Source organism: Corythoichthys intestinalis, chromosome 8, assembly GCF_030265065.1.
Source record: "Corythoichthys intestinalis isolate RoL2023-P3 chromosome 8, ASM3026506v1, whole genome shotgun sequence".
Lineage (NCBI taxonomy): Eukaryota > Metazoa > Chordata > Actinopteri > Syngnathiformes > Syngnathidae > Corythoichthys > Corythoichthys intestinalis.
Window position 1 is genome coordinate 39,654,257 of NC_080402.1, and position 26,019 is coordinate 39,680,275.

At 39.2% G+C, this 26,019-nt stretch overlaps 2 protein-coding genes across 3 annotated transcripts in view; one reads left to right on the forward strand and one right to left on the reverse strand.

The window, feature by feature from the left end:
* The first annotated feature begins 685 nt into the window (after positions 1 to 685).
* On the forward strand, positions 686 to 2,768 carry npb (neuropeptide B). The gene is made up of 2 exons (XM_057843160.1): positions 686 to 1,256; positions 2,391 to 2,768. Exons 1-2 carry the CDS (start codon positions 993 to 995, stop codon positions 2,517 to 2,519), a joined length of 393 nt encoding a protein of 130 aa, XP_057699143.1. The 5' UTR covers positions 686 to 992; the 3' UTR covers positions 2,520 to 2,768.
* Positions 2,769 to 2,831: 63 nt separating this feature from the next.
* The window catches only part of gnav1 (guanine nucleotide binding protein (G protein) alpha v1), an 85,632-nt gene continuing 62,444 nt past the window's right edge, over positions 2,832 to 26,019 (reverse strand). For both annotated transcript variants that reach the window (XM_057843158.1, XM_057843159.1), the window contains exons 7-10: positions 19,289 to 19,418; positions 19,097 to 19,168; positions 3,953 to 4,040; positions 2,832 to 3,636 (exon numbers count right to left, since the gene is read on the reverse strand). In XM_057843158.1, the coding sequence (XP_057699141.1) occupies positions 3,446 to 3,636; positions 3,953 to 4,040; positions 19,097 to 19,168; positions 19,289 to 19,418 (481 nt within the window). In that variant the 3' untranslated portion in view covers positions 2,832 to 3,445. The remainder of the gene's footprint in view (positions 3,637 to 3,952; positions 4,041 to 19,096; positions 19,169 to 19,288; positions 19,419 to 26,019) is intronic.

Here is a 26,019-nt window from a genome sequence, read left to right on the forward strand (position 1 = left end):
ACTGCAACCAACCGCCACACACGCCTTCACCATTTTGATTATTAATGTTAACGAGCAGAAAAACACGCCATAATAGGAGGAATTTACGTAGCGGTAATGCGTAAACACGACGAGTTGACGGACAATATGGCGCGGAGGCATGGTTGTGACGTCATGTGAGTGGGGTCTATTGTGATAAAACAACAAAATTGCAATAACTGCATTAACCATCAACTGAAGTCTAACTGTAAGTGTAGTCTTGAACCAAATCTGAATAAGGAAAAACATTGCAATAAAATAATGCAAACTGGTTAAACTTGAGAGTAGCTGAGATCTGTCATGACAGGACATCGCTTCAATGATGTCTGGCGCCATCTAGCGTCGTGAATATGTCTAGACCGCCAATAGAAGACGACCACTACTTTTTCAGTCTTATTTCAATGCAAAAAACACCGTTTTATAATCAGGCCAATATGGGTAATATTATTTTAGAAGTAACGCTGCTCATACTTGTGTAAAATTTTTGGCTACTCTACCCACCTTTGCCTTTTTTTTTTTTTAATCACAAAAAATACTCTGGTCACTTGCGAATAACAAGTGTTAATATTTAAGATTATTAGTTTGGGGACTTGTCCTTGTCATTCTGTAACCGCATGGGAACAAGAGTAACTGCCGAGTTCTGTGAGTTGGCCCAATTACGTCACTGTCTTGGTGTAAACCCCACAAGCGTCACGCATTTGACGTTTCCCTCTCTCTCTCTCAAGCCATCAGAAAAAGATCAATTGGAAACGCCCACCTCCAACCCCATCCTTTTGTCACGCATCAAGACGGATCATCTGCCCTCCTCCAATTTGATTTGACGAACGTCCTGAGTCGCGATACGTCTTGCAACCCGCTTATAAAAGCAGCAGGAAATTCGTCCAAGAGTCATCCAAACCTGTGGCAGAAATCCCCACCCCACCCCAAGAAAAAAGAAAAAAAACTTCGCATAACTTTGCATTTGCTCTACAGAGATGGGGAGTTACATTAGGTTGGCTTTGGTGTGCGTCGCAGTATCCCTGCTCATCTCTTGTCACTCCGTCCAAGCCTGGTACAAGCAGTCCACCGGTCCCACTTATTACTCGGTGGGTCGCGCCTCCGGGCTGCTCTCCGGGATCAGAAGGTCCCCATATGTGCGCAGGTCCGAGTCCCAAGAAACGGTGATGGAGAGCGGGGAGACGACCGGTGCGAATGATGTTCTGGAGGGGGGCAAGCAGGTCTCCTTGCTCAAAAGTATGGTGAGTATCATTTAAAAGCTCATTATTTGGTTGTTTTTCGTTTTTTATTTATTTATTTATTTTAACGTATTTTGCGATCTCTGGATCGCTTGTCTAATGAAACTGCAACAAATGTATCAAAACATCCGATGGGCTTTATTCCCGTGCGTAAAAACGCATGCGTAAAAATGCGCTTTAACGCTGAGTAAAGTAAGTGACGGTTTTGGTAATTAAAAAAAAAAAAAAAAATTATAATTGTCTTTTTTGCGTTAATCTGCTTTGTGCTTTCTCATCATGTTTATATATAGATAACTATATTTGTAAATTAAGAAAATTTGATAAAAAAAAAAATAAGATAAAATGAAATACACTCTAATAATGTCCCCTATTAACACGAGTTGATTTTTTTTTCTTGTCGATGTCATTCGACAATGGACAATTCATTCAAACTGGGAGGATTGGATGTGAATGTTCATGCTTTAGTGGCATTGACAGTGCTAGATGTTCAATTCAGTCCAAATGGATTGGATTTTAGCGCTGTCAATGGAAGCCAATGGGTTAAATGAGTGTTCTATACAGAGTTAAGCATAAGGTTTATATAAGTATATTACACTCCAAGGCATGTGTGAAAAAGTTCCTTGAATTGCTTTTACATCCGAGCAAGCATATGAAACCTGATTTGGGTTTTTGAAGACTGTTTCCGTGGCATGTGCAGTCAAAATCCTTTCATGCAGGAATTACAGTATGATTTTTTTTTTTTTTTTTTTTAAAGCATTGTAAATGAGTTACAGGGCAGTCATTGGCTGCATTTGACATCCAATGCATTTTGACATTTGCCTTATTCATAATACATACATATACCTAGTACAGAATAATATACAAAAAAATACAATAATGATTAATTTTTAAAATGATCAATGTAAATACTAATATTTAAATTGACTAAAAACAGTCACTCGCTCTGTAAAAGGTTAAAAGTGTCAAATTTGGAATAGCTAACCAATGTCCCAAAAGACACTCATTGACTGCAATTGGCGATAAGACGTCCAATTGCCAGCATCTCCCAGTTGAAATGGGTTGGACGTTTATCACTGTAGATGTTAAAGTAAATTGAGCTTCCTCCTCTCATCACCTTCTTATATATTTGAACTATAGGCTATTTGCGTGAAGGACATCTCCCCAAACCTGAAGAGCTGCGAGTTGCTGCGGGATGGAACTGGCACCTTTCAGTGCAAGGCGGACGTCTTCCTCACCCTCGACTCGCTGGACTGCCTGTCCGCATGAATCCACAACTGCACCCGTTACAGACTCTTGAATGTTTTTGTTTTTTTTTTAAATGTTAAAAGCTGATGTTTTATTTTATTTATTTGTGTTGTTAAGTAAAGACGCAAATCTTCAATTAGAATAAATGCATTGTAAAGGCTGTTTGGTAGAAATCATTTCCATTATTTCACATGACGTGCACCTGCAATGCTGTGAGAAAGTTGGTTTCTGTAAATTGTTATTTTATCTATTAAAAATCTGTACATGGAACCCATTGTGTGGTCTATAGGTCCCTAAATATTTCATAGCAAGCATAAGTAGTAATAATGCAAGTCCAGCCACACATTTTTATTTTGTATCGCAGTTAGACGTTGAACATTTTAAACCCAATGGCATGACGACCAAAAATACAGTGAGAATGTGTACTTACATTTTTATAGTCTTAAGAACATTAAGAAAAAGTGTAAACTGACAACATAAGGCATCAAAATCACATTTAAAAGACACCATGAACCCATTCACTGCCATTGATGGCAATAATGTCAAATACATTTTTAACTTGGAAAACTGGTAGTGAGCGGCCTTGTAGTGTTAGAGACAGCTAATTAGACCATTACTGATTACTAAAATACATATTTTAAAAATGTCAATATCTTATGTTGGAAAACAATGAAGAATGACAACAAAATGAGTGTTTTGATCAAGCATTTGCAAGGCAGCTTTATAGTGATAGGTTGTTGTGATGTCATGATGATAAAGAAGTCGGAAAATATAACCCTTCACAGCCTATTTCATAGACAAACTGTATATTCTCAGTCTGTTGGTGGCACCTGGCAAAGGATAATCAAAGCGGTCCTTCAGGTTATTTTTTTTCTTTATATATTTTACAAACCATCTTAAAATCTCAAATAAGCCTCAATTTGTCAGGATTCTTGACTTTCAGGCAGCTACAGAAGAGACACAGCTTCTAGGTTCTCATTTATAATGGTGTCCATAACCACCTCAAAGACCACCTGGATGTTGGAGGTGTCGGTGGCTGTGGTGAAGTGGTGATAGATGAGCTTACTGGCAGCTGAGTCAAGCGAGACGAAGCTGGCGGTGATGAAGCGGGCGGCCGAATCCACGTCGCAGTCAGCTCCTGGGAGAACAAAAAGTGAAGTTCCAAATATTATGAGTCCAGATGTCAATCGCAACCTGGCAGGGATGACAGTCACCATCAAATGTTCAGCCAATCAGTTAAAACTACAGGTAAAATACAATTTTAAAGTAACATTTGAAATCTTTCAATCATATTACAAACAGAGGTTAATTATCAGTAATAAGAATAGCAGCCTGAGACAATTACTCAATTCCAGAAAAGAATTTGAAGATTTTTACGTAATGGTAAGTAATTTTTCTGTTGATTGATCAGCAATTCTTATTTTGATACTTGATGCAAGAAATCTTGGACAAACCTTTAAACTGAGGGAGGTAATGACGTAGGTGTCGCCCCGAGTGCAGAATCTTGTCTTGGAAAAGGTCAATTTTGTTCATGAATAAAATCTGCAACAAAGAGAACATACAGATACAAAAAAAAAAAAAAATCAAAATTTCCATCATGAGTCAGAGGTTTTCTCTCAAGTGGGTGAGAAAAATCCATTCGAAAGATCATCAAACATTAACCAGGTACCGATTACTTATTCCCACTTGTAGGACTGCAATAACGAAGCAAGCTATGAAACCATTAAATCAAGTTCCAAAAATATGGGTGTCATCTTATACTCTCGATAGGTACAGATTGTTCCAAAAGTTGCAACACAAAACCTTTTTTTATTTTTCTTTAGCTATCATTCAGACAGATGTAAGGTCATCAGCATTTGTCAACTATAGCTTTGCAGTTTTTGTCTATCTTTATTCAACAGATTTTTTATGGGCTTTCAAACACTGCTCGATGGTCACCTCAGTCACTGCCATCGACAGCAAGAGGATTGGATGAGTGGTATTGAATTATCATCTTTCAGTGGGTTCATTAATTATATCAAATTAATTCACATGATTCTGTCTGTTTGGTTGGCTGGCTTTATTCGGACATTGACTCGCACGGTCATCAAACTTGGTGGAAGCGTGAGTGCTGATAAAAATACAGTGCTATGAAAAAGTATCAAAACTTTTTGGAATTTCTCGCATTTCTGCATAAAATCACAATGTGTAAATGTGATCTAATCTTTGTCAAACTCACACAGATGAAAAACTGTCTGCTTGAACTAAAACCACACAAACATTTATAGGTTTTCATATTTTAATGAGCATTGTATGCAAACAATGACAGAAGGGGAAAAACCATCAAATTTTAATATTTTGTGGCTCCCCCGTTGGCAGCAATAACTTCAACTAGACGGTTCCTGTAGCTGCAGATCATTCTGGCACATCGATCAGGATTAATCTTGGTCCATTCTTCTCTACAACACTGCTGTACTTCAGTCAGATTCCTGGGATGTCTGGCATGAATCATTGTCTTTAGGTCATGCCACAACATCTCAATGGGTTTCAAGTCTGGAATTTGACTTGACCACACCAGAATGTGTATTATGTTCTTCTGAAACCATTCTGAAGTTGATTTACTTCTGTGTTTTAGATCATTGTCTTGTGCAGCATACATCCTCTTTTTAGCTTCAACTGTCTGACAGACGGCCTCAGGTTTTCCTGCAAAATATCCTGATCAACTTTTGAATTCATTCTTCCATTAATGATTGCAAGTTGTCCAGACCCTGAGGTAGCAAAACAGCCCCAAATCATGATGCTCCCTCCACCATGCATTACGGTGGGGATGAGGTGTTGAGGTGACTTTGTGTGTTACTCCCAAACAATTCAACTTTGGTTTCATCAGTCCACAAAATATTTTGCCAAAACGTCTGTGGAGTGTCGAAGTGCCTTTTTTGCGAACATGTTTTTTTTAGTCCTCCCATGAACACCATTTTTGGCCATAGTTTTACATACTGTATAGTTGATGTGTGCACAGACATTGGACTGTGCCAGTGATTTCTGTAAGTCTTTAGCACACACTAGTGTTCTTTTTTTTTTTTTTTTACCTCTCTGAGTATTCTGCGCTTTATTCTTGGCGTCATCTTTGGTGAACAGTGCCAAACACTCTCCGTTTGTAGACAACTTCTCTGACTGTCGATTGATGAACATCCAGACTACTGGTGCACGATAATTATTGGTCCGATAATTATCGGTCCAATAATAGGAATTATGACGTCATCCCAATAAATCCAATAACATTATTAATAGGACCGATAATATGTACTGTGCTGGCTGGCTGGGAAATCAGTTGACTATTTGCGGGGCATTGCTACCACCTGCCGGTCAGAATAATTCACTGCATCTATAATTTGGCCCACAAACTCATTCACTTTACACAGTGCTGTGTCTAGCGGTAGCATTGACAATCGTGACTGCTTTCTGTTACTTACATATATTTCCGAGGCGGAAACGCAAGTACAGTGGTACCTCTACATACGAATTTAATTCGTTCCAGGACCTTGTTTGTAAGTCGAAATGGTCGTATGTCGAGCAGGATTTTCCCATAGGAATACATTATAATTCCATTAATTCGTTCCAAAGCCTAAAAACATACACTAAATTCTTAATAAATACTGCTGGCACTGTTACAAATGGCAATTAAACATAGAAAAACAAATAAGTTATAAATAAATAATTCAGAATAATATAAGAAGAAGAAGAAGAATTAATAATTATTCCTGAAAATAATGTAACGAATCGGATTCTAATATGGCGGACACTTTTTACTGTCCCTGAACGCACCGCGAAGGTGACGTCTCCAGTGAGATAGGTCGGTGCGGTAGAGATAATACTTTCGTTTTCCTGAGAGCAGTCAACTGCTTAAGACAATGAGCGTTTTGTGTTGGATAAGTTCTTAAATAAATGATAAAAACGTGACAAAGCTGGCGATTTCCTTGGCAATGTTACCACAATAATAATTGTCACTTTAACTTATAAATAGTGGCGAACGGTGGTCATAAGAGGACCATGGAGCTGTATTGTTGAGCCAGTTCAGGGACGCGCACCCCAAGCTCATATTTTTCTATAACTTGCATCTTCATTTCAAAGGTAAGCATCACTTTTTTCCTTGTTTCTCCAACTGTATCAACTTTTTTTGAAAACTGTGTTGATTTCTCACATAAGAAAATCCACCGTGGGTTCGTTTGCAGTGCTGTCATGTCGTCGTATTTCGAGCAACTCGTCGGATGTAGAAACAAATGGCGGCTCAAATTTTACGTCGGATGTCGAAAAGATCGTGTGTCGAAGTGATCGTATGTAGAGGTACCACTGTATTTATGTTTACTATAACATATGGATGTGCAATATATGTTTACTTCGGTGGTGAAGGGTCATATGTACAGAACTTCATAAGTTGCTGTGTTATAGAAGCCAGCCAATGCTTATGGCTAGTAGCTCAAGCTGGTGTGCTATGCTATACATACATATAAGAGTTGTCCTGTCAGCATGCTTGGTAGGATTTTATACTATGCAGAGAAGAAACCTCATACTTTATTGAATATGGTTGCACTCACTGCCGTTTATATTGATTATTATAAGGCAAGCCATTAATCCTTTTTGTTGTACCATTTTTTTGTTATGAGAAATGAGTGCTAAACCTTACTATATAATGTTTGCATTTTACAGTGTTAGTAATAAGTTAGTAAGTTATTGAGAGGCCTTTTGGTTATTGATAGGCTTGCTGTCCTAACCTGTCTCCCAGGTTAAGAAAGTTGTTTCATGGACCAAGAACACGACAGTCTCCTGTAGCACCAAATATTTTTATCTGATGACAAAGTACAATACCTGTTAGGTTTATGTTTTAGTTCAGTGCTCATTGTTCAGGAAACACATCTTCAATTATTTTGACCAATTGATTGTGATTGGCTCAAATTATATTTATTTGAAAAAATAAATATTAGCACTTTATTTGAAGTCAAGACTGTTCTTGTCTTTGTTTTGTTCATTATAATAATGTTCATGTAGTTATGAAAATTCTGGTGAGGTCAAAGGCAAATCTATGTTGAATCCGCCATTATTATTTTTTTAAACCTCCAGGCGTTCAAAAACTCGTGTGAATATACATTTTTTAAAATTATATATTTATTATCGGTTATCGATATCGGCTTTGAGGAGCAGGAAGTTATCGATATCGGTTTTAAAAAATGGATATCGGTCACCCCTAATCCAGACTTTTAGAGATGGTTTTGTATCCTTTCCCAGTTTTATACAAATCAACAATCCTTGATTGCAGGTCTTCAGACAGCTCGTTTTTTCCCAGCCATGATGCACATTAGACAATGCTTCTTATCAAGACAATTCTTACAAGGTGTGTGTTTTATAGTGGGCAGGGAGGCTTTAAACTACTCATCAGTGATTGGGAACACACCTGACTTAAATTGTTTGGAGGAAATTGGTTTCAATTGCTCTTTAAGTCTCCTTAGGCCAGTACTTCTCAAATAGTGGGGCGCGCCCCCCCAGGGGGGCGCAGAGCGATGCCAGGGGTGGCGCATGTGACCTCGGGGAACATGCTTTTTTTTTTTTTTCTTTTTTTGCCATACTAGAATGAAGTGCACTTACGCATCCACTCAGTGGGTGGCAGTGGCGCTCTCATTTTTAAAGTGCGCGCAGTATTTTTGAAGTAAGCAAGAGCACACAGACGAGAGATATGAAGAGCTTTGCGCCATTTTCAAAAGCTGTTTTCCGGCCGGACTCACGCTGCACTCACTGTCTTCTCCGGTTCTCACGTGTCCGCCCGAGACGTGCCATTTTCGGTTTGGGATCGTCACGACGACCGCCGTCACCCACGGTTCTCCCTCGGCCACCGAGAATGCGCTTTTTTCGGGCCGTTTGCCTTTTGGCTTTGACATTTAATACAGTGGTAGGTGAGGAAAGACCACTGTTTACTGTGTCTGAAAATGATTATAGCGGACAGCCGGAAGCCAAATCAATTAAGACGCCACTTAAAGACATTAGACCCCAATCTCATTGATACGCCGCTTGGTTGTTTTTCAGCGAAAACATGCCGAATATTGCCAATAATCGTCCCGCTTTGTCAGTGTTATATAAGTATACCAGTGAGCACTGTTAGCATGCTCAGTGGAAAATAACCTCACGCTATTGCAAACTGGAGGTGATACTGTGAGCGGCGAGCAGCGAAAATAAAAACTGTCTTTTTGTCCGAAGACACTCTTTTTCCCTTCTATTCGGTTTTGTTTTTTCGGTCAAATTTTTTGGCATATTGTCCTCATGAGTTAATGTTTCGAATCAATTTGAATTTGTTATTATTTACTTATTTTATTTTTCAATATCAAATGTTAAAAATGTACCTTGAGTATTTTTACAGTTTGGATGTGACTTTTTTTTTTTTTTTAAATTCAGGCAAATTGATGTGCGTTAAGTCTTTTCTTTTACAAACAAAAACAATGTTGATAAAGTTATACTTTATAAGTTGATCTGTTATTTTCTGTAATAGAAAAAAATGACAATGTGAGGCAGAGGCGTACTTATAATAGTAATATTATAGACAAATGATACTATTTACAGTGGCGGTAGAGTTTGGGGGGGCGCGAAACATTTAAGTCTTCCTTGGGGGGGCGTAACAGAAAATAATTGAGAAGCACTGCCTTAGGCAAAGGTTTCACTCACTTTATTTTCTCCCTTCTGTCATTGTTTGCATATGATCCTCATTAAAATATGAAAACCTACAAATGTTTGGGTGGTTTTAGTTAAAGCAGACAGTTTTTACATCTGTGTGATTTTGACAAAGATCAGATCACATTTGATGGTGATTTTCTGCAGAAATGTGAGAAATTCCAAAAGGTTCAGATACTTTTTCATACCACTGTACAACATTAAGATGAGAATTCAAAGGATTCAGAATCAGTAAAAAGGATACAATGTATTTAAAAGGTTTGTATTGTCACTACGCAAGGCAAAATGACAATGTTCTCCAGCTAAGTGGATACTGCTGACTTGTTTGTTTTTTAAAAAAATATTTGCAAGCATCGTTATCTCACACTTACACTCACACACTCACACCACCCAAAGAATAAGCGTACTTGCTCAGTGCTCGTGCTTTGTTGGTTCGTTTTGCGTGCTTCTCAAACACCAGTTGGCTTTCCATGTGCAAAGGATCCAAATTTGGGTCACGTCATGCATCACCAGAACACGTCAGTACATCAATACATTAACCATGCCGGCGTCGTTGAGTCCGCCTGAAATGCAACGAAGAAGGAAGCCCCGAAAAACGATGGAGAAGCTCGTCGCGTGTGTCCAGCTGATTAGCCAGTGTTTATATTTTTACATCAAAATGAATAAATTTACGCATTTTTACCTGCACAATAACCCCGTCTCATGCCCCTTCGCCGTCGATGAACCTGCACCCAGCCCCCTTGTCGTAGTTAGCCCTTTGCTGGCTCTTGTCTGGCCTAGCAATGAGTTGGTGCCTGCTGAGCACCCGTTTTCAGGGGATAGTGCTCGTGTGATCGAAACAGAAAGAACCGGTGATCACCAGCGTTGTTTTCGACAACAATGACGATAACGAAAATATTTCATCAACACTTTTTCATGACGATGACCAGACGATAACGAGCTAAAAAACGTGTTTCAGGAGAGACTACATTACAAGCCTAATGTCAGTTTTTGTCTAACGAGAAGAGAACAAAACGAAAATACGCAATAGTTTCTGTCACATGTTCACAATATGTGACATTTTATGTGTAGTTAGCCTGCATCTTAGCAGTGACTGGTTGTGTCACTCATGTGACGTGCTGCCCCCCCCCCCCCCCACACACACACACACACACTCAGTAGTGCAGTGTCCTCTCCACTCTCAAGGCTTGCACACATGCCACATGGTAAGATTTGTTTTCTTATCTTGGCCAGAGAGAATATGCAATGTTGCTTTACCGTTTAAAGAAAGGTCTATGCTGAGTGATCTGAGTGTTCATCACATCTTAAATGTAACTCATAGCGTTAGCAAAGCATTTGCGTTAGCATTAGGTAATCTTAACGGCGAGCCTTTAAAGGTCTGTGCTGAGTGATCATCACACCTTAAAGGTGTGAACTCATAGCGTTAGCATCGCATTTGCGCTAGCATTAGGCTACTGCTAACGGTGAGCGTCCTCTTAAACTCTCGGACAACTTATTTTACATACAGTTCGTGGGATCCAGCTGGGTATAATTAATTGAAAATAATGTACTGTTATCCTGTTGAGTGTGTATTATCACCAAGTTGGCGTTGTACTTGTAGACGCTACATTTTGTGCTTGTCTGTTATTTTGTTATTCATTCATTCATTCATTCATTTTCCATGCCGCTTTTCCTCACGAGGGTCGCGGAGGTGCTGGAGCCTATCCCAGCTAAGTCGAGGCAGTAGGCAGGGGACACCCTGAACTGGTTGCCAGCCAATTGCAGGGCACAAGGAGACATACAACCATTCACGCGCACACTCATACCTACGGACAATTTAGAGTGTTCAATCAGCCTACCATGCATGTTTTTGGGATGTGGGAGGAAACCGGAGTTCCCGGAGGAAACCCACGCAGGCACGGGGAGAACATGCAAACTCCACACAGGAAGGCCGAAGCCCGGGATTGAACCCTTGATCTTAGAACTGTGAGGCAGACGTGCTAACCACTCAGCCACCGTGCCGTCTATTTTGTGATTTTTGGAGTCAATTTTTTGAATTTTACAGACGAAATCCTTTTTAGTAAACGTTAGCTAAAACAGGACGAAATTAGTCGTATGGTTTCGACAACAAAAACTAGACAAAGACAAGCACATTTTGAGATGACTAAACTATACAGTGGGGCAAATTAGTATTTAGTCAACCACCAATTGTTCTCCTACTTGATAAGATGAGAGAGGCCTATAATTGTCAACATGGGTAAACCTCAACCATGAGAGACAGAATGTGAAAAAAAAAAACAGAAAATCACATTGTTTGATTTTTAAAGAATTTATTTCCAAATTACAGTGGAAAATAAGTATTTGGTCACCTACAAACAAGCAAGATTTCTGGCTGTCAAAAAGGTCGAACTTCTTCTAACGAGGTCTAATGAGGCTCCACTCGTTACCTGTATTAATGGCACTTGTTTTAACTCATTATCAGTATAAAAGACACCTGTCCACAACCTCAGTTAGTCACAGTCCAAACTCCACTATGGCCAAGACCAAAGAGCTGTCGAAGGACACCAGAGACAAAATTGTAGACCTGCACCAGGCTGGGAAGACTGAATCTGCAATAGGTAAAACGCTTGGTGTAAAGAAATAAACTGTGGGAGCAATAATTAGAAAACGGAAGACATACAAGACCACTGATAATCTCCCTCAATCTGGGGCTCCATGCAAGATCTCACCCCGTGGCGTCAAAATAATAAGAACGGTCAGCAAAAATCCCAGAACCACACGGGGGGACTTAGTGAATGACCTACAGAGAGCTGGGACCACAGTAACAAAGGCTACTATCAGTAACACAATGCGCCGCCAGGGACTCAAATCCTGCACTGCCAGACGTGTCCCCCTGCTGAAGAAAGTACACGTACAGATTTGGATGATCCAGAAGAGGACTGGGAGAATGTGTAATGGTCAGATGAAACCAAAATAGAACTTTTTAGTAGAAACACAGGTTCTTGTGTTTTGAGGGGAGAGAATACTGAATCACATCCGAAGGACACCATACCCACTGTGAAGCATGGGGGTGGAAACAAAATGTTTTGGGCTGTTTTTCTGCAAAGGGACCAGGACGACTGATCTGTGTAAAGGAAAGAATGAATGGGGCCATGTATCGAGAGATTTTGAGTGAAAATCTCCTTCCATCAGCAAGGGCATTGAAGATGAGACGTGGCTGGGTCTTTCAGCATGACAATGATCCCAAACACACAGCCAGGGCAACAAAGGAGTGGCTTTGTAAGAAGCATTTCAAGGTCCTGGAGTGGCCTAGCCAGTCTCCAGATCTCAACCCCATAGAAAATCTGTGGAGGAAGTCAAAGGTCCGTGTTGCCCAACGACAGCCCCAAGACATCACTGCTCTAGAGGAGATCTGCATGGAGGAATGGGCCAAAATACCAGCAACAGTGTGTGAATAGCACAACAAAGTATTGAGATGAACTTTTGTATTTGACCAAATACTTATTTTCCACCATGATTTGCAAAAAAATTCTTTAAAAATCAAACAATGTGATTTTCTGTTTTTTTCCCCCCACATTCTGTCTCTCATGGTTGAGGTTTATCCATGTTGACAATTACAGGCCTATCTAATCTTTTCAAGTGGGAGAACTACCACAATTAGTGGTTGACTAAATACTTATTTGCCCCACTGTATCTAAAAGTATTATCATTCAAAAGACTAAAGGCCCAAGTACACCGCATGCGTGATCGTTGCGTTTGCGTTCCGGTTCAGTGTTGCCTGCGTGCCACGCAGTCCGTCAAAAACAGGCAAATCATACCGGCTGCTGCACGGCTGCGGTCCGCCAACCTCGTCCCCCCCCTCCCCCGTGAGCTCTCGCGTGATCGCGCGCGATAGTGTGCCATTTAAAACAACGAAAAACACACGGAGTCTATATTCATCAGAGAAGCAGAGAGAGAGCACATATTTTCTTTGCATTATATTTTAGTTAATCTGGAATTAAGAGACAGACATGACTGCATCATGATGAGATCGGGACAGAAAAACACACATAATAGGACACCTTGCAGCTTCCTTTTTTATATTGTCCTTATAGAAAGGATCTGCTGCATCATAAATTATTTTGTGGGTTTCCACCTCCATGATGAAGCGCTCATCATCCATCTTCGCTCGTGTTTAAACCGTGATTAGGCACCTGGGTTGTTACGTCCAGGCCCAGCTCCGCCCATTTTGCCGGATGCGTGTCCGGCAAAAATAGAAAATAGCCTATACCATCCGGCGGGCATGCGGCACGCCGGAGGTGGTACGCAGTCAAGCCGGAGCACTGACGCGGCCGGTATACGTTGAACAATAGGATATAATGGGAACGGATTGGCTCCGGCGCTATTTTTTGCCGGAGTCGGAACGCAAACGCAACGATCACGCATGCGGTGTACTTGGGCCTTAAGACTACAGACCCAACAATACCAAAGCACTTTCTGCATCTTGCTAGATCAATGTGGCTTCATATTGAAAGAGTTCGGGTACTAGACTAGCCTGCCCAGAGTCGAGACTTGTCTCCCATTGAAAATTTGTGGAGCATTATTAAATGTAAAATACGACAACGGAGACCGCTATCGCAGCCTGTTGAACAGCTGAAGCTGTATATTAGTGCAAGAATGGTCAAGCTTCAACAATTAGTCCTCAGTTCCAAAACGTTTTTGAATGTTGTTAAAAGAAAATGGGATGTAACACAGTGGTAGAAATGACCATGTCACATTTTTTTTTGGATCATGTGGCAACCATAAAATTCTAAGTTAATAATTATTTTCTGGGAAAAAAAAACTTAAGTTTAAAGTTTGAACATTTAATATCATGTCTTGGTAGTGTATTCAATTAAATATAGGTTGAACATGGTTTGCAAATCATTTTACTCAGTTTTCATTTATGTTTAACACAACGTCGGGTTGTAAACTGTGTGTTTTAGTATGGGTGGGACGTTAAACGTCCTGTAACTGCAAAGACGGATAATCACATTTTCTAGTAATAACAAGGCAGTTACAAAAGTAGGAAGGTTATTGATCTGTTTTCTGAGTCTTCCTTACGGCAAAACACTACCGTTTTTGTCCACCGGCATCGCTAAAATCGACCAAAACTGAAAAGTTACATAGCGTTGCTTTAAGTGGTTATATGCCAAAGTTACTGTGTGGTCAAGTAAAAACAGATCGTTTTTAGAGCAGATCTGGTTTGGCTATCACTGTCAATGGCTGCCAATAAGTTGATTTGCGAGCCAAGGAATTGCAGTACATGCCTATCAAAACTGCAAAGTCTAAGGCAACAATGTTCTTACATCTGTCTAAATGACAACTAGAACTAAATGGAAAGGGGGAGGGGTCTAACGATTCATATTGACTTTTTGGACATCTTCTATATAGCATACAACACAAAACATAAAAATCAATTACTCGGAGGTGGTGATTGTGGATCAATTAACATGCCCCAATCAGTGCAATCAATTGCGTACGCACACAATCACGTGTTACTGTTTCTCTAATCAACTCTCACTTTTAACGGTAGGTCTCACAGGTATACAGTATCGACTTTGTAGTTGACCAATTATAATTGTCTGCCACCAAAACCTCAAACAAAAGGCCCGGAAGAATACAAGGTGCTGCAGCGTCTAATTTCAACCGACAAGGCCCTAAGGAAGCCATAATTGAAATGACACATTTTTCTCCCACAACTGAAAAATATTTTGAAACGCTAATAGCGGTAAGGAGCAGGTCAGGCTCGTTAACATGCAGGCCTACGCAGAATGTCAGCACATTAAGTTCTCATTGTTCACTTAGTTGTCACAACACACGCATAAACAGTCTTTTTCAGGAAAGTATTCATTCAGGGAACATGAATCAAGCGCAGTTTAAAGCTGTTGTCACTTGACAAATGTACAGTATACAGGGTTCATACACCTTTTGACTTCTACCATGGCCAAACTCAAGCACATTTTGATGACTTTCAAAACCAATTTTCCAATTTTTACAGTATCTTTTAAATGTTATCCCATTTTTTGGTTTGTTTTTTGACGATGAGGCAGAAATAAAATATGATGCTGTCTCACAAGTACGCAAAGGTCCTCCAAAATGTTCTATGACCCCAGAGGCTCGTGAAGTCCCCCCCTCCCCACAATATTTCTATTGATTTTCAAACTAACAATTTACACCATCACCACACCAAGAACACACACACACACACAACAACAAAAAAAAAAGAAAAAAATAGTTGTTCCTCTACCATTATTAAGCTCCAGCTTCGTATCCAACCAACGTGTCCCCCTGCTGAAGCCAGTGCACGTCCAGGCTCGTCTGTGGTTCGCTAGAGATCATTTGGATGATCCAGAAGAGGACTGGGAGAATATGTTATGGTCAGATGAAACCAAAATAGAACTTTTTGGTAGAAACAAAGGTTCTCGTGTTTGGAGGAGAAAGAATACTGAATTGCATCCGAAGAACACCACATCCACTGTGAAGCATGGGGGTGGAAACATCATGCTTTGGGGCTGTTTTTCTGCAAAGGGACCAGGACGACTGATTTGTGTAAAGGAAAGAATGAATGGGGGCCATGTACCGAGAGATTTTGAGTGAAAATCTCCTTCCATCAGCAAGGGCATTGAAGATGAGACGTGGCTGGGTCTTTAGCATGACAATGATCCCAAACACGCAGCCAGGGCAACACAGTAGTGGCTTCGTAAGAAGCATTTCAAGGTCCTGGAGTGGCCTAGCCAGTCTCCAGATCTCAACCCCATTGAAAATCTGTGGAGGGAGTTGAAAGTCCGTGTTTCCCGACGACAGCAGCAAAACATCACCGCTCTAGAAGAGATCTGCATGGAGGAATGGACCAAAATACCAGCAACAGTGTGTGAAAATCTTGTGAAGAGTTACAGAAAACGTTTGGCCTCCGTTAACAAAGTACTGAGATGAACTTTTGGTACTGACCAAATACTTATTTTCCACCATGATTTGCAAATAAATTCTTTAAAAATCAAACTGATTTTCTTTTTTTTTTTCCCTTCCACATTCTGTTTCTCATGGTTGAGGTTTACCCATGTTGACAATTACAGGCCTCTCTAATATTTTAAAGTGGGAGAACTTTATCGATTCTCTTATCGATTCTAATTTGGGGAAAAAGAATAACAAACGTTTTGATTGGCATCGAGTTTGTTTAATCAGAAGTCACAACCTTACAAACTCACAACGAGGTCAAAAGAGGCCCAAGGTCTCAATGTTAACTGTGGAAATAAGTGGCAAATACACAAAAATGTGTAACATTTTACTGAAACATTTTTCTAATAGAAATTTAAAAAATGGTATATATTGGCTTATAGGTCGTTGTTCTGCATTTGGCAATATGTGTTAAAGTGTATTATTTACCATTATATTGAAATGGATGCCCTTTAGTTTTTAGTATGTTTTCACGCTCAAGTGGGGGCGCTCTTGCGCTTCCTCACGCGAAGACGAACGCGCTCACGTGAAGAAGAGCGCTTACACGCGAAGAAGAAGTGCAGCTACAAAGCATCCAAGCGAGCGAGCGAGTTAGTGAGAGAGGGAAACACTGCAACGAGCTTACGTTCTTTGTTAATGTTTGTAAAATATCTACAGAGGAAACGCCTGTATGTATCATCTTTTGTGTTATTGTTGTGTGTTTCCACTCGCGATCGGACACTTAAATCCAGTTGTGTAGTTGTTTAAACGATGTGCTAATGCTAGCGAACGCACGCTAACCATTTGTGTTATTACTGTATTAGCAGCTAATCATCGCTGATTTATGTTGATGCGAACCTGTTTGTTATTGCAATGACTGCAAGTCGCTTTGTTGTAATTTTTCCTCGTGAAGTGAAAACACACTTTCAAGCGTTTGAACCTACTGTGTTGTCCTTGTTATGTTTACGGCTGCAATGCTTGTGCTAATAAAGTATTGTAGCCTTTCATTTTTACCCTCTTTCCTGGTGAAGTGTAGCCAAACTTTGGAGCGAGTGGTTCTTGGCGCAATGCTAGTTTCATGTGTCTGGACAACAAGACACGTCATGTCACGTGATGACGCAATACGAGTCTCTAGGAATCGTTAAAGGGATCGTTAAGGCTTTTTCATTGTGATGTCGAGGCCTCGATACACTAGGCACCGGTTCAGAATTGGAATCGGATTTCGATTCCCATCCCTAGTGGTTACTACATTTGCCTCAGAGTTCTGAACTCAAAGGTTGGATTCTGGGCTCCAGCCTTGCTGTATAAAGTTTGCATGTTCTAGTGTGCCTATGTGGGTCTTCTCTGGCTACATCAGTCTCCTCCCACATCTCAAAAACATGCATGGTAGACTGATTGGAAACTCCCAATCACACAGGTGAGTGTGAAAAGTTGTCTGTATGTGCCCAGCTGCGATTGGCTGGCAACCAGTTCAAGGTGTAGCCTGCCTCCTGCCCATATTTAGCTGGGATAAGCTCCAGCACCTCTGTGACTAAGACTGCAACAACTAATCGATTAAATTGATTAATAAATTAGTTGCCAAGGAGTTTGATAATCAATTTTTGCCTGCAGCCATGAGTAGTACCGTTTGGCTCCTTGTTTGTGTGTAATGTGAGGCTGCGCACGAGCGCCAGTGATTACAGCAAGAGCGAGAGAGCGTTCACTGCTACACTCATGTTGGGCTGCTGAATCAATAATATTATGAAATGTTGAGAGTTAGATTTTTTTTGTGTTGTTAGATCCAGTGTGCCTCTGTCAGAGGTGAGTAAATGAAGCCAATTGTATTGTTTGTATTCTTTGTTGATGAGACGTTACTACTTAGCATAGAGCGCTAAGCTAGTAGGCGATTATGCTAATCAGTGTCTTAGGTGTCCGTTTGTATTGTTTGGGGAAGCATATTAGCACTTAAGTCATATCTAGATAGTAAGTGCCTCATTTAAAAAAAAAATTTTTTTCTTAAAGAAACCACACACATACACCCAATCATATCGCAGCTTAGTCTCCTTTCAAAACAAACTCCCATTCAAACTGTAAATTGCCATACAAGAGAGTGTGCCCTGAATTGGATTTGGATTGTATTCGACCAACTGTTTGATAAAAAATACTGATTCATTACACTCTACCTCCTCCTTATCCGATTTTGTTTAAAGAATATAAATAAGGCATAGACAATTTATATCAGTGGTTTGCAACTTCAGATTAAACTGTGAAGGTAATTGAAAAAAATGCGATTTATCCAATTAATTGATTAATCGTGTAAATAATCGTCCCATTATTCGATTATAAATAAAATAATAGTTAGTTGCAGCCCTACCTGATACCCACGGAAGGATAAGTGAAATGAAAAATGAATTAACCAATGAATGAATGAAATGTCAATTTTACTGAAATCATTCCAAGTACACGTCTATAAACATTTTTTCCAAAGAGGTAAATGTTTTCCAAATATAAAAACACTATTCTCCAAAGGGATTGTGTTCGACCCCACGTGTTCAGTTATATATCTAGCAGACATAAACAATGCATCAAGTCATTTAACGATTCTCAGTACTGTTGATATATCCAGTGTCTACAAGCGAAGTCTACAAGCATTGTATATCCTCAAAATGTTCAGGATCCTGTTCCATGTCAGTTCTCGTTTGCCTGGCTGATTGTTGCTAGGCAGCATTTGTAGGTTTCAATCACACTTGCCCCTAAGGCCAATGAAACATCGGGCATAATATGTCAACAGCGCCCACCAGGCTGTTTAAATAACTTAAAGGCTTATGAAAACACATTAATTTGCAATTAACATTGCTCTGTATTATTATTATTATTTTTTTAATCAAGTCTACACTTCTCAAAATCCTGCTGAAATAACATGACGTGGAACTGACATCCATGGGTACGGCATAAAATGATTCTCAATGTAATGTGAGAGAGGTCTTTCTCACCATGGATGTACTGCGGAAGAAGACATTGTTGCAAATGGAGGAGAAGAGGTTCATGCTCTCCTGCAGACGATTCTACACAGAAGAAAAATACTTTTATCAGACAGCTGCAGAGGTGCAAAGAACATTCATTCTTAAAGACATTCATCACAACCTCATGGAGAGTAGGGAATGAATCCAACAAGAAAGTGTTACCGTGGAGGGGTCTTCCACCAAGGTCATGTCATAACCGCTTAGCGATACTACAAAGAGCACTGCCCGGACGTCTTCAAAGCAGCTGATCCACTTCCTCCGCTCCGTTCGCTGACCTCCGACATCGTACATCCTATACACATATGGTAAAATTTAAACAGAGACACGGGGAAAAATAAACAAACAAACAAACAAACAAAACATTTGCAGGCCCCATTTGTGTTAAAATGATATACTTTCGGGCAAGTGAACCAAGCCAGGCAAAAAATTCCAATAGTCACACAGCTTTGAGCTCAAATCCTACCCTATACCAGCTTTTTAAATGCATAATCCATCAGTGCATGCTTGTTTTTCATTTTCTCATTGTGTAGGCGTAAGAACAGAACAGATGGACCTTTGAAGACATGTATTCAATTGTCTCGAAGCAATTCGGTGTTGAGTGTTGGGCCCAGGTGCCTGTGATTTAGCAAGCTGACTCTTCAATGAGCCTCCCCCACAAGGAGAAACTTCAAAAATTTACCATCCAAGACAATTTTTTTTTTTTTTTTGCTTTTGTGTTTTACCAGTTACCTTAGAGCAACTGGGCAGCAAATTATACATGCTTTCAGGAAGCATATTGCTTAGATTAGTGCTGCAACGATAAACCGATTAACTCGAGTAATTCGATTAGAAAAAAAGATTCGATTTGAATTTTGCTGCTTCGAGTATTCGTTTAGGGGCAGTTTACATGGCAACTCTGCGACACAAAGACGCAATGACTGAGTTTGCGGACTTGCCTCGCGTGCATATGGTGCCGGCGAAGACGAAAAATTCTGAATCCTGCCTCCAAAGTGAAAGAATCCGATTGTGGGGGGTTGAAGGGGGCTTCCTTGGCATGCATATCAAAGGCTCCTGCCGCGCGAGACCGCGCTGTTAACGTCAGCACTCGTACACATCACATTGGGCGTGCGCAGCGCTACTACTAAACATGAAAAACAGCAAATATGGTGGAATGTCAGCTTTAATTTACTGTTTTAATAATATTTTTAAATATGTTGAATGTTTCAATTTTTGTGCCTTTTTGAACAAAAGAAAAATGACATCGCTTCGAATGGGCGGGCTTTTTCCGGGCTGAGGGAGCTTGGTGGGGTCAAAGTGCATCATTCTCTGTCGCCCAGTAAATCTGCACTGCCCCCTAGGGCTTGGCATGAATACTACATCGTTTTCATGTGGAATTGCGACATTGTTCAAATGGAGATGCAAATGCAAATGCAAATTTGAAATTGTTCGTGTTCTCAGAGAGTCACCATGTAAACGGCCCTTAAATTCAAGTGGCGTTGTTTTGAAAAGTGTTTGCATTTAGTTTTATTGATTTGGGTGGATACAATGCCCTCTAGTGGCAACAGTGAATATGACATAATTCATTTCACATGGCTGAATCCAGCTGCTCCCTCTTAAACCAACATAATCTCATAAATCATAAATTTCCATAATCAGAAGTTTTTGTTTGAGCTAATGTTTTTTTTTAACTGCAGTCATAATTTAGTTTATAGGCATATTTAGCCATTTTGTGGGAATATGTGCTTGAACCATTTGTTAAGAGCATTGTTAAAAAAAAAAAAAAAAAAAAAAAAAAAAAAAAAAAGCATTTTATAGCATTTAAGCGAGCGGACTTTTGCTATGTAAGTTAGCCAAATGTTTTTTTGTTGTACTTAGATCCTCATTTATTTATTTTCTTATACCAGTCGAGGCTCAGCTAAGGCAGTTTAATTTTTTTTTATGTTCCTTATCTGAGTACTCGATTATTCAAACTAATTAGTTCATCGATTAATCGACTGCTAAAATAATCGATTGCTCCAGCCCTAATTTAGTCATTCTTTTAAGTACAGTAAGACTGCCATTAGTGTTACGTGGTCTATGCAAAGGAATGAGTGCCCAAGTACAGCACAGTTGTATTTAACTTTTTGTACCATGTATTTGCATTTTTTTACTAGAATAATTTTATTTGAATGTTTTATAAATTTCAATTGAATCCTTATTTATTTATTACCCCCCCAAATTCCTAAGTTAAACTCAGTTACTGTCAAAGACAAAACAGAGAAAGTCCATAATTTTTACCCCATAAAATCTTTACTTTTTCTCCGTTCAAACTTGGGTTGCTAGTTGTATGTACATTTTTACACATACAGATAAAAGTTGGGATATCAAATTTATTGTATGACAGTTGCTGTGTTTTTTCTTGAAATGCTAAACATTTAGTAATGTCACAATCAAAGTTTCTGTGTGTGGGGGGTTTACTTGGTGTAAAAAGTTGGACAATCAATGGTTTAGAACGACTTTCTGCCACCAATTTGTTCTACCACTTTGGATATTTTTGAGGAAACATCCACAATAAAGTGCCAAATTCCCAAACAGCTAAAGCAGTGCTTCTTAATTATTTTCTGTAACGCCCACCCACAACCAAAGCGATTTTTGTTGGCAATATTCGGCACGTTCGCTGAAAAATAAAAATCAAGCAGCTTATCAATGTGATTTTTAATGTCTTTAAGTGACGTCTTAATTGATTTGGCTTCCTGTTGTCCTTTGCAAACATTTTAGACACAGTAAACAGGCTGGTCTTTCCTGGTCTCCCACTGTATTAAAAGTCAAAGCCAAACGCTACACACGCTTAGTCATAGTTCCTCATCTTAGCTCTTCATATCACCAGTGCTCTTTGCTGTGTGCTCTTGTTTGGTTAAAAAATACTGCGCACGCTCTGAAAATGCGAGCGCCACTGCTACCCAATGCAATCACACTTTATTATAGTACACCAAAAAAGTATGACGTTTGGCGCCCATACTGGAACAAAGATGCTGAGGTAAATCCCGTTAAAACAACAGGAAAATGGTACTCAAACTATAACCTGAAAATGATCTAAGATTAATGATAGCAGCAGCTGGAGGCTGGTAAAAAAAATTAATATACAGTACTCTCATCACGAAAAAAATATTCTGAATTACTGTACTACACAAGGAATTGGAATTGACCATGAGCATAAGTGTGCCTAACACGTCAACAAGGTTCCAGAACCAAGAGTACTTCCACAACAGAGGAGAACAGTTAAATTATATTTGGTCAATGCAAAAAAACTGACTGACACCCCAATGTTCAGCAGTATATTTCAAATTACCCAAAAAACACAGCAGCAGCTAGAACTCTATCTGATCCAATAGCAGAAAAATACAAAAATAACAAGAAAGGCAGAGAAGAACATATTTGGTCACCAATTGGTCAGGTGCACATCTTTCATTGGAGCACCCTTTGAGCAGATAGAGCAATTTATCCAGAGGGAAAAGGAACAAAAACAAAACGTTGGGTGTCATGCCACCCCCCCCCCCCCCCCCCCCCCCACACACACACACACAAATCTTTGGTGGAAATGTTCCATGGATACTTATTTAATCAGGGAAGTTGATAATGAGTGCTCACACAAATGTAGTTACTAGCACATAAACACATTTACAACACACACTAACCATCGTTTTCATTCTTCCTGTTACTCAACACGAAAACACAGTTGACGCTCATCTGCTTAGATAATGAACCGAGAATTTATGTTAGAAGATGTAGGAAAATATATATATATGTATATGGCGGAAAACACAGACAAGGCTGAAAAAGCAGTTTCTGCTCTTTCACCCCTCTTTAAAATAAACTGCTGTATTTTAAGCCAAAAGATGTAGTTTGATAGAATATGTCTATATGCTGCCATAGCAGATTCATGGTGCATTAAGGCCCCAAAGTATTTTTAATTTGTCCGTTTTACCCTGAAAACCCCCGTTTATAGACGTCGCACAACCGCTTTTGTTTCAACCTAGCCATAAAAAGTAACTGTATTTATTATTCAAAATGTCTGTCATTTTTAGCTTAGAATCATTAATTGATGTCTAATATTCAATTTAAAAAAAAAATTGACTTAAAAAAATTATTCACTCGCATATTTTAAAATTTGAAACAAATTACGTCACAATGAAAAAATGGTGTCTGTAAATAAGTCATGGATATGTACCTCATAACTATCGCTTAATTGGACTTTTTTTTGTCACGGTCGCATTTTCCCCAATATTTTAGATTATAAATAATCGATCCGAACAAAGAAAAATTGGGGGGGGGGGGGGGGAAACGTTTAAAAGGGTAAATATCTGAGAAAGAAAAGTTCGATCACTTTGATGTCTGCGATTGCTGCATGCGACCCTTCTTATATTACCGTGTTTCACCCATAAAATCCCCCCAAAATCCGTCTGTGGCCATTCACAGCTGTGTCTTGACACTCTGTGATACATGCTACATAGATTTTTTGGATCGAAAAGAGGTAAGAACGCGATAAAATCTCGTTAAAATCAAGGCGTCTTTAATTATGCTCTCACCTCTAGTTAGGGTTTTGCTGTTTGAATTTTTTTTAAATGCCCTCCTGTTCAAAATTTCTTCCCCCACAAAATTGAGATTTTAGGGTTTCCAATGATGTATCACACATGCATATAGGACAATTTTGAAATTTGGCCAAATTGGGGGTCTCAGAGCGGAACTTCAAGTCACCTTGAGTGTTTTCACCATAAATAAAAATGATAAATCTCTATTAATTTTTATTTAAATCTAACCCTAATCCTAAACCCTAACGCCATATAAATTGAAGGAATATTACAAGGGATATCCCCGATCCGATCACGTGATCGGAAATCGGACCGATAAGGCCACTTTTTCAGAGGATCGGAATATGGTTTCAAATGGTTTTTTTCTTTCTAAGGACTATAAAGTAACAAAATAATCCACAAATACAATGGCATTGCCAAAAGAAATAAACTCGTTACATATGCCACAACACTCCCGGAAAAAGCGGAAGTACTGTAAGCAGTACAGTACTTTAACATGTTTGGAATGTTTCTTCAAATTAAAAAAAAAAAAAAAAAAAAAACACTTTTTTTTTTCTTCTTTAGTATTGGATCGGGACTCAGTACAGTATTGGCATATTCTCAAAATCATGTAACTCTGACCGCGGTGCAAAAATACACGCTTGAGACATCCCTATATATTATTATTGTTTAAATATATTCATCCACTACTATAGAACAGAAACACAGGAATAACACCAAAAGCTTTTTATTTGTCTTATATGTGGTGTAATTCAATCGATCCATTTCATGGGTCATTGGTGACCTGGACCTGAAGCCTCTACCAGCTGACATTGGATTGGATGCGGGAATATTCTGTCTCGACTTGGTTGGCAGTAAAATACAAAAAACAACATTTTGTTTTAAACTACAGCATATAGAACAGTACGCTACTGTTGCATGTGGTCTAGCTGGACCAAACTTAATAAAGGGAATGTTAACATTAAAAATTAAAATATATGGCTCGTTATGATTTTTATTGGAGTAACCCATTAAAAGAGTATGCCTGAAAATAATGTCACAAACTAAAAATCATATAAACCTATAAGGAAGCAGAGTTTCATGAAAAAACATGATCTGTTCAGTATTTTCTTTTAATTACTACAGTGGTATGAAAAAGTATCTGAACCTTTTGGAATTTCTCACATTTCTGCATAAAATCACCATCAAATGTAATCTGATCTTTGTCAAAATCACACAGATGAAAAAACTGTGCTTCAACTTAAACCACCCAAACATTTATAGGTTTTCATATCTTACTGAGGATAGTATGCAAACAATGACAGAAGGAGGAAAAATAAGTAAGTGAACCAATACCTTCAACGAGACGTTTCTTGTAGCTGCAGATCAGTTTGGCACATTGATCAAGATTAATCTTGGCCCATTCTTCTTTAAAAAACTGCAGTAGTTCAGTCGGATTCCACTGATGTCTGGCATGAATCGCTGCCTTTCGGTCACGCCACAGCATCTCAATGGGGTTCAAGTCTGGACTTTGACTTGGCTACTCCAGAACATGTATTTAGTTCTTCTAAATCCATTCTGAAGTTGATTTACTTCCGTGGACGGCTACTTCTTGGGAGAGAAGCAACAGTGCCAAACTCTCAATTTGTAGACAACTTCTCTGACTGTCGATTGATGAACATCCAGACTTTTAGAGATGGTTGTGTATCCTTTCCCAGTTTTATACAAATCAACAATTCTTGATCGCAGGTCTTCAGACAGCTATTTTGACTGAGCCATGATGCACATCAGACAATGCTTCTCATCAAGACAATTCTAACCATTTGTGTGTTTTATAGTGGGGAGGGCAGCTTTAAACCACTCATCAGTGATTGGGCAGACATCTGACTAAAATTGTTTGGTAAAAATTGGTTTTAATTGCTCTTTAAATCTCCTTAGGCAAAAGGTTCACTTAGTTATTTTTTCCCCTTCTGTCATTGTTTGCATGCTATCCTCTTTAAATTTATAAAAACCTATAAATGCTTCGGTGGGTTTGGTTAAAGCAGACACTGTTTTTACATCTGTGTGATTTTGACAAAGATCAGTTCACATTTGATGGGGGTTTTATGCAGAAATGTGAGAAATTCCACAAGTTTTAGTTACTTTTTCATACCACTGTATTTGGGGTAAAATAAGTCTATTACACATACAGTATTAGAAAAGGTGTTGTTCTTAGTCTTTGTATCTAAACATGCACACAGCAATTTAAACACACTCTTAAGTCAAGTTAATATCTTAAAAGAGATCTTTGCAAACGTCCAAGTAACTACTGCATCATGTACTGTGCTCTTATGCCAACAACCAAGTAAGGCACATGGAATGTAAATG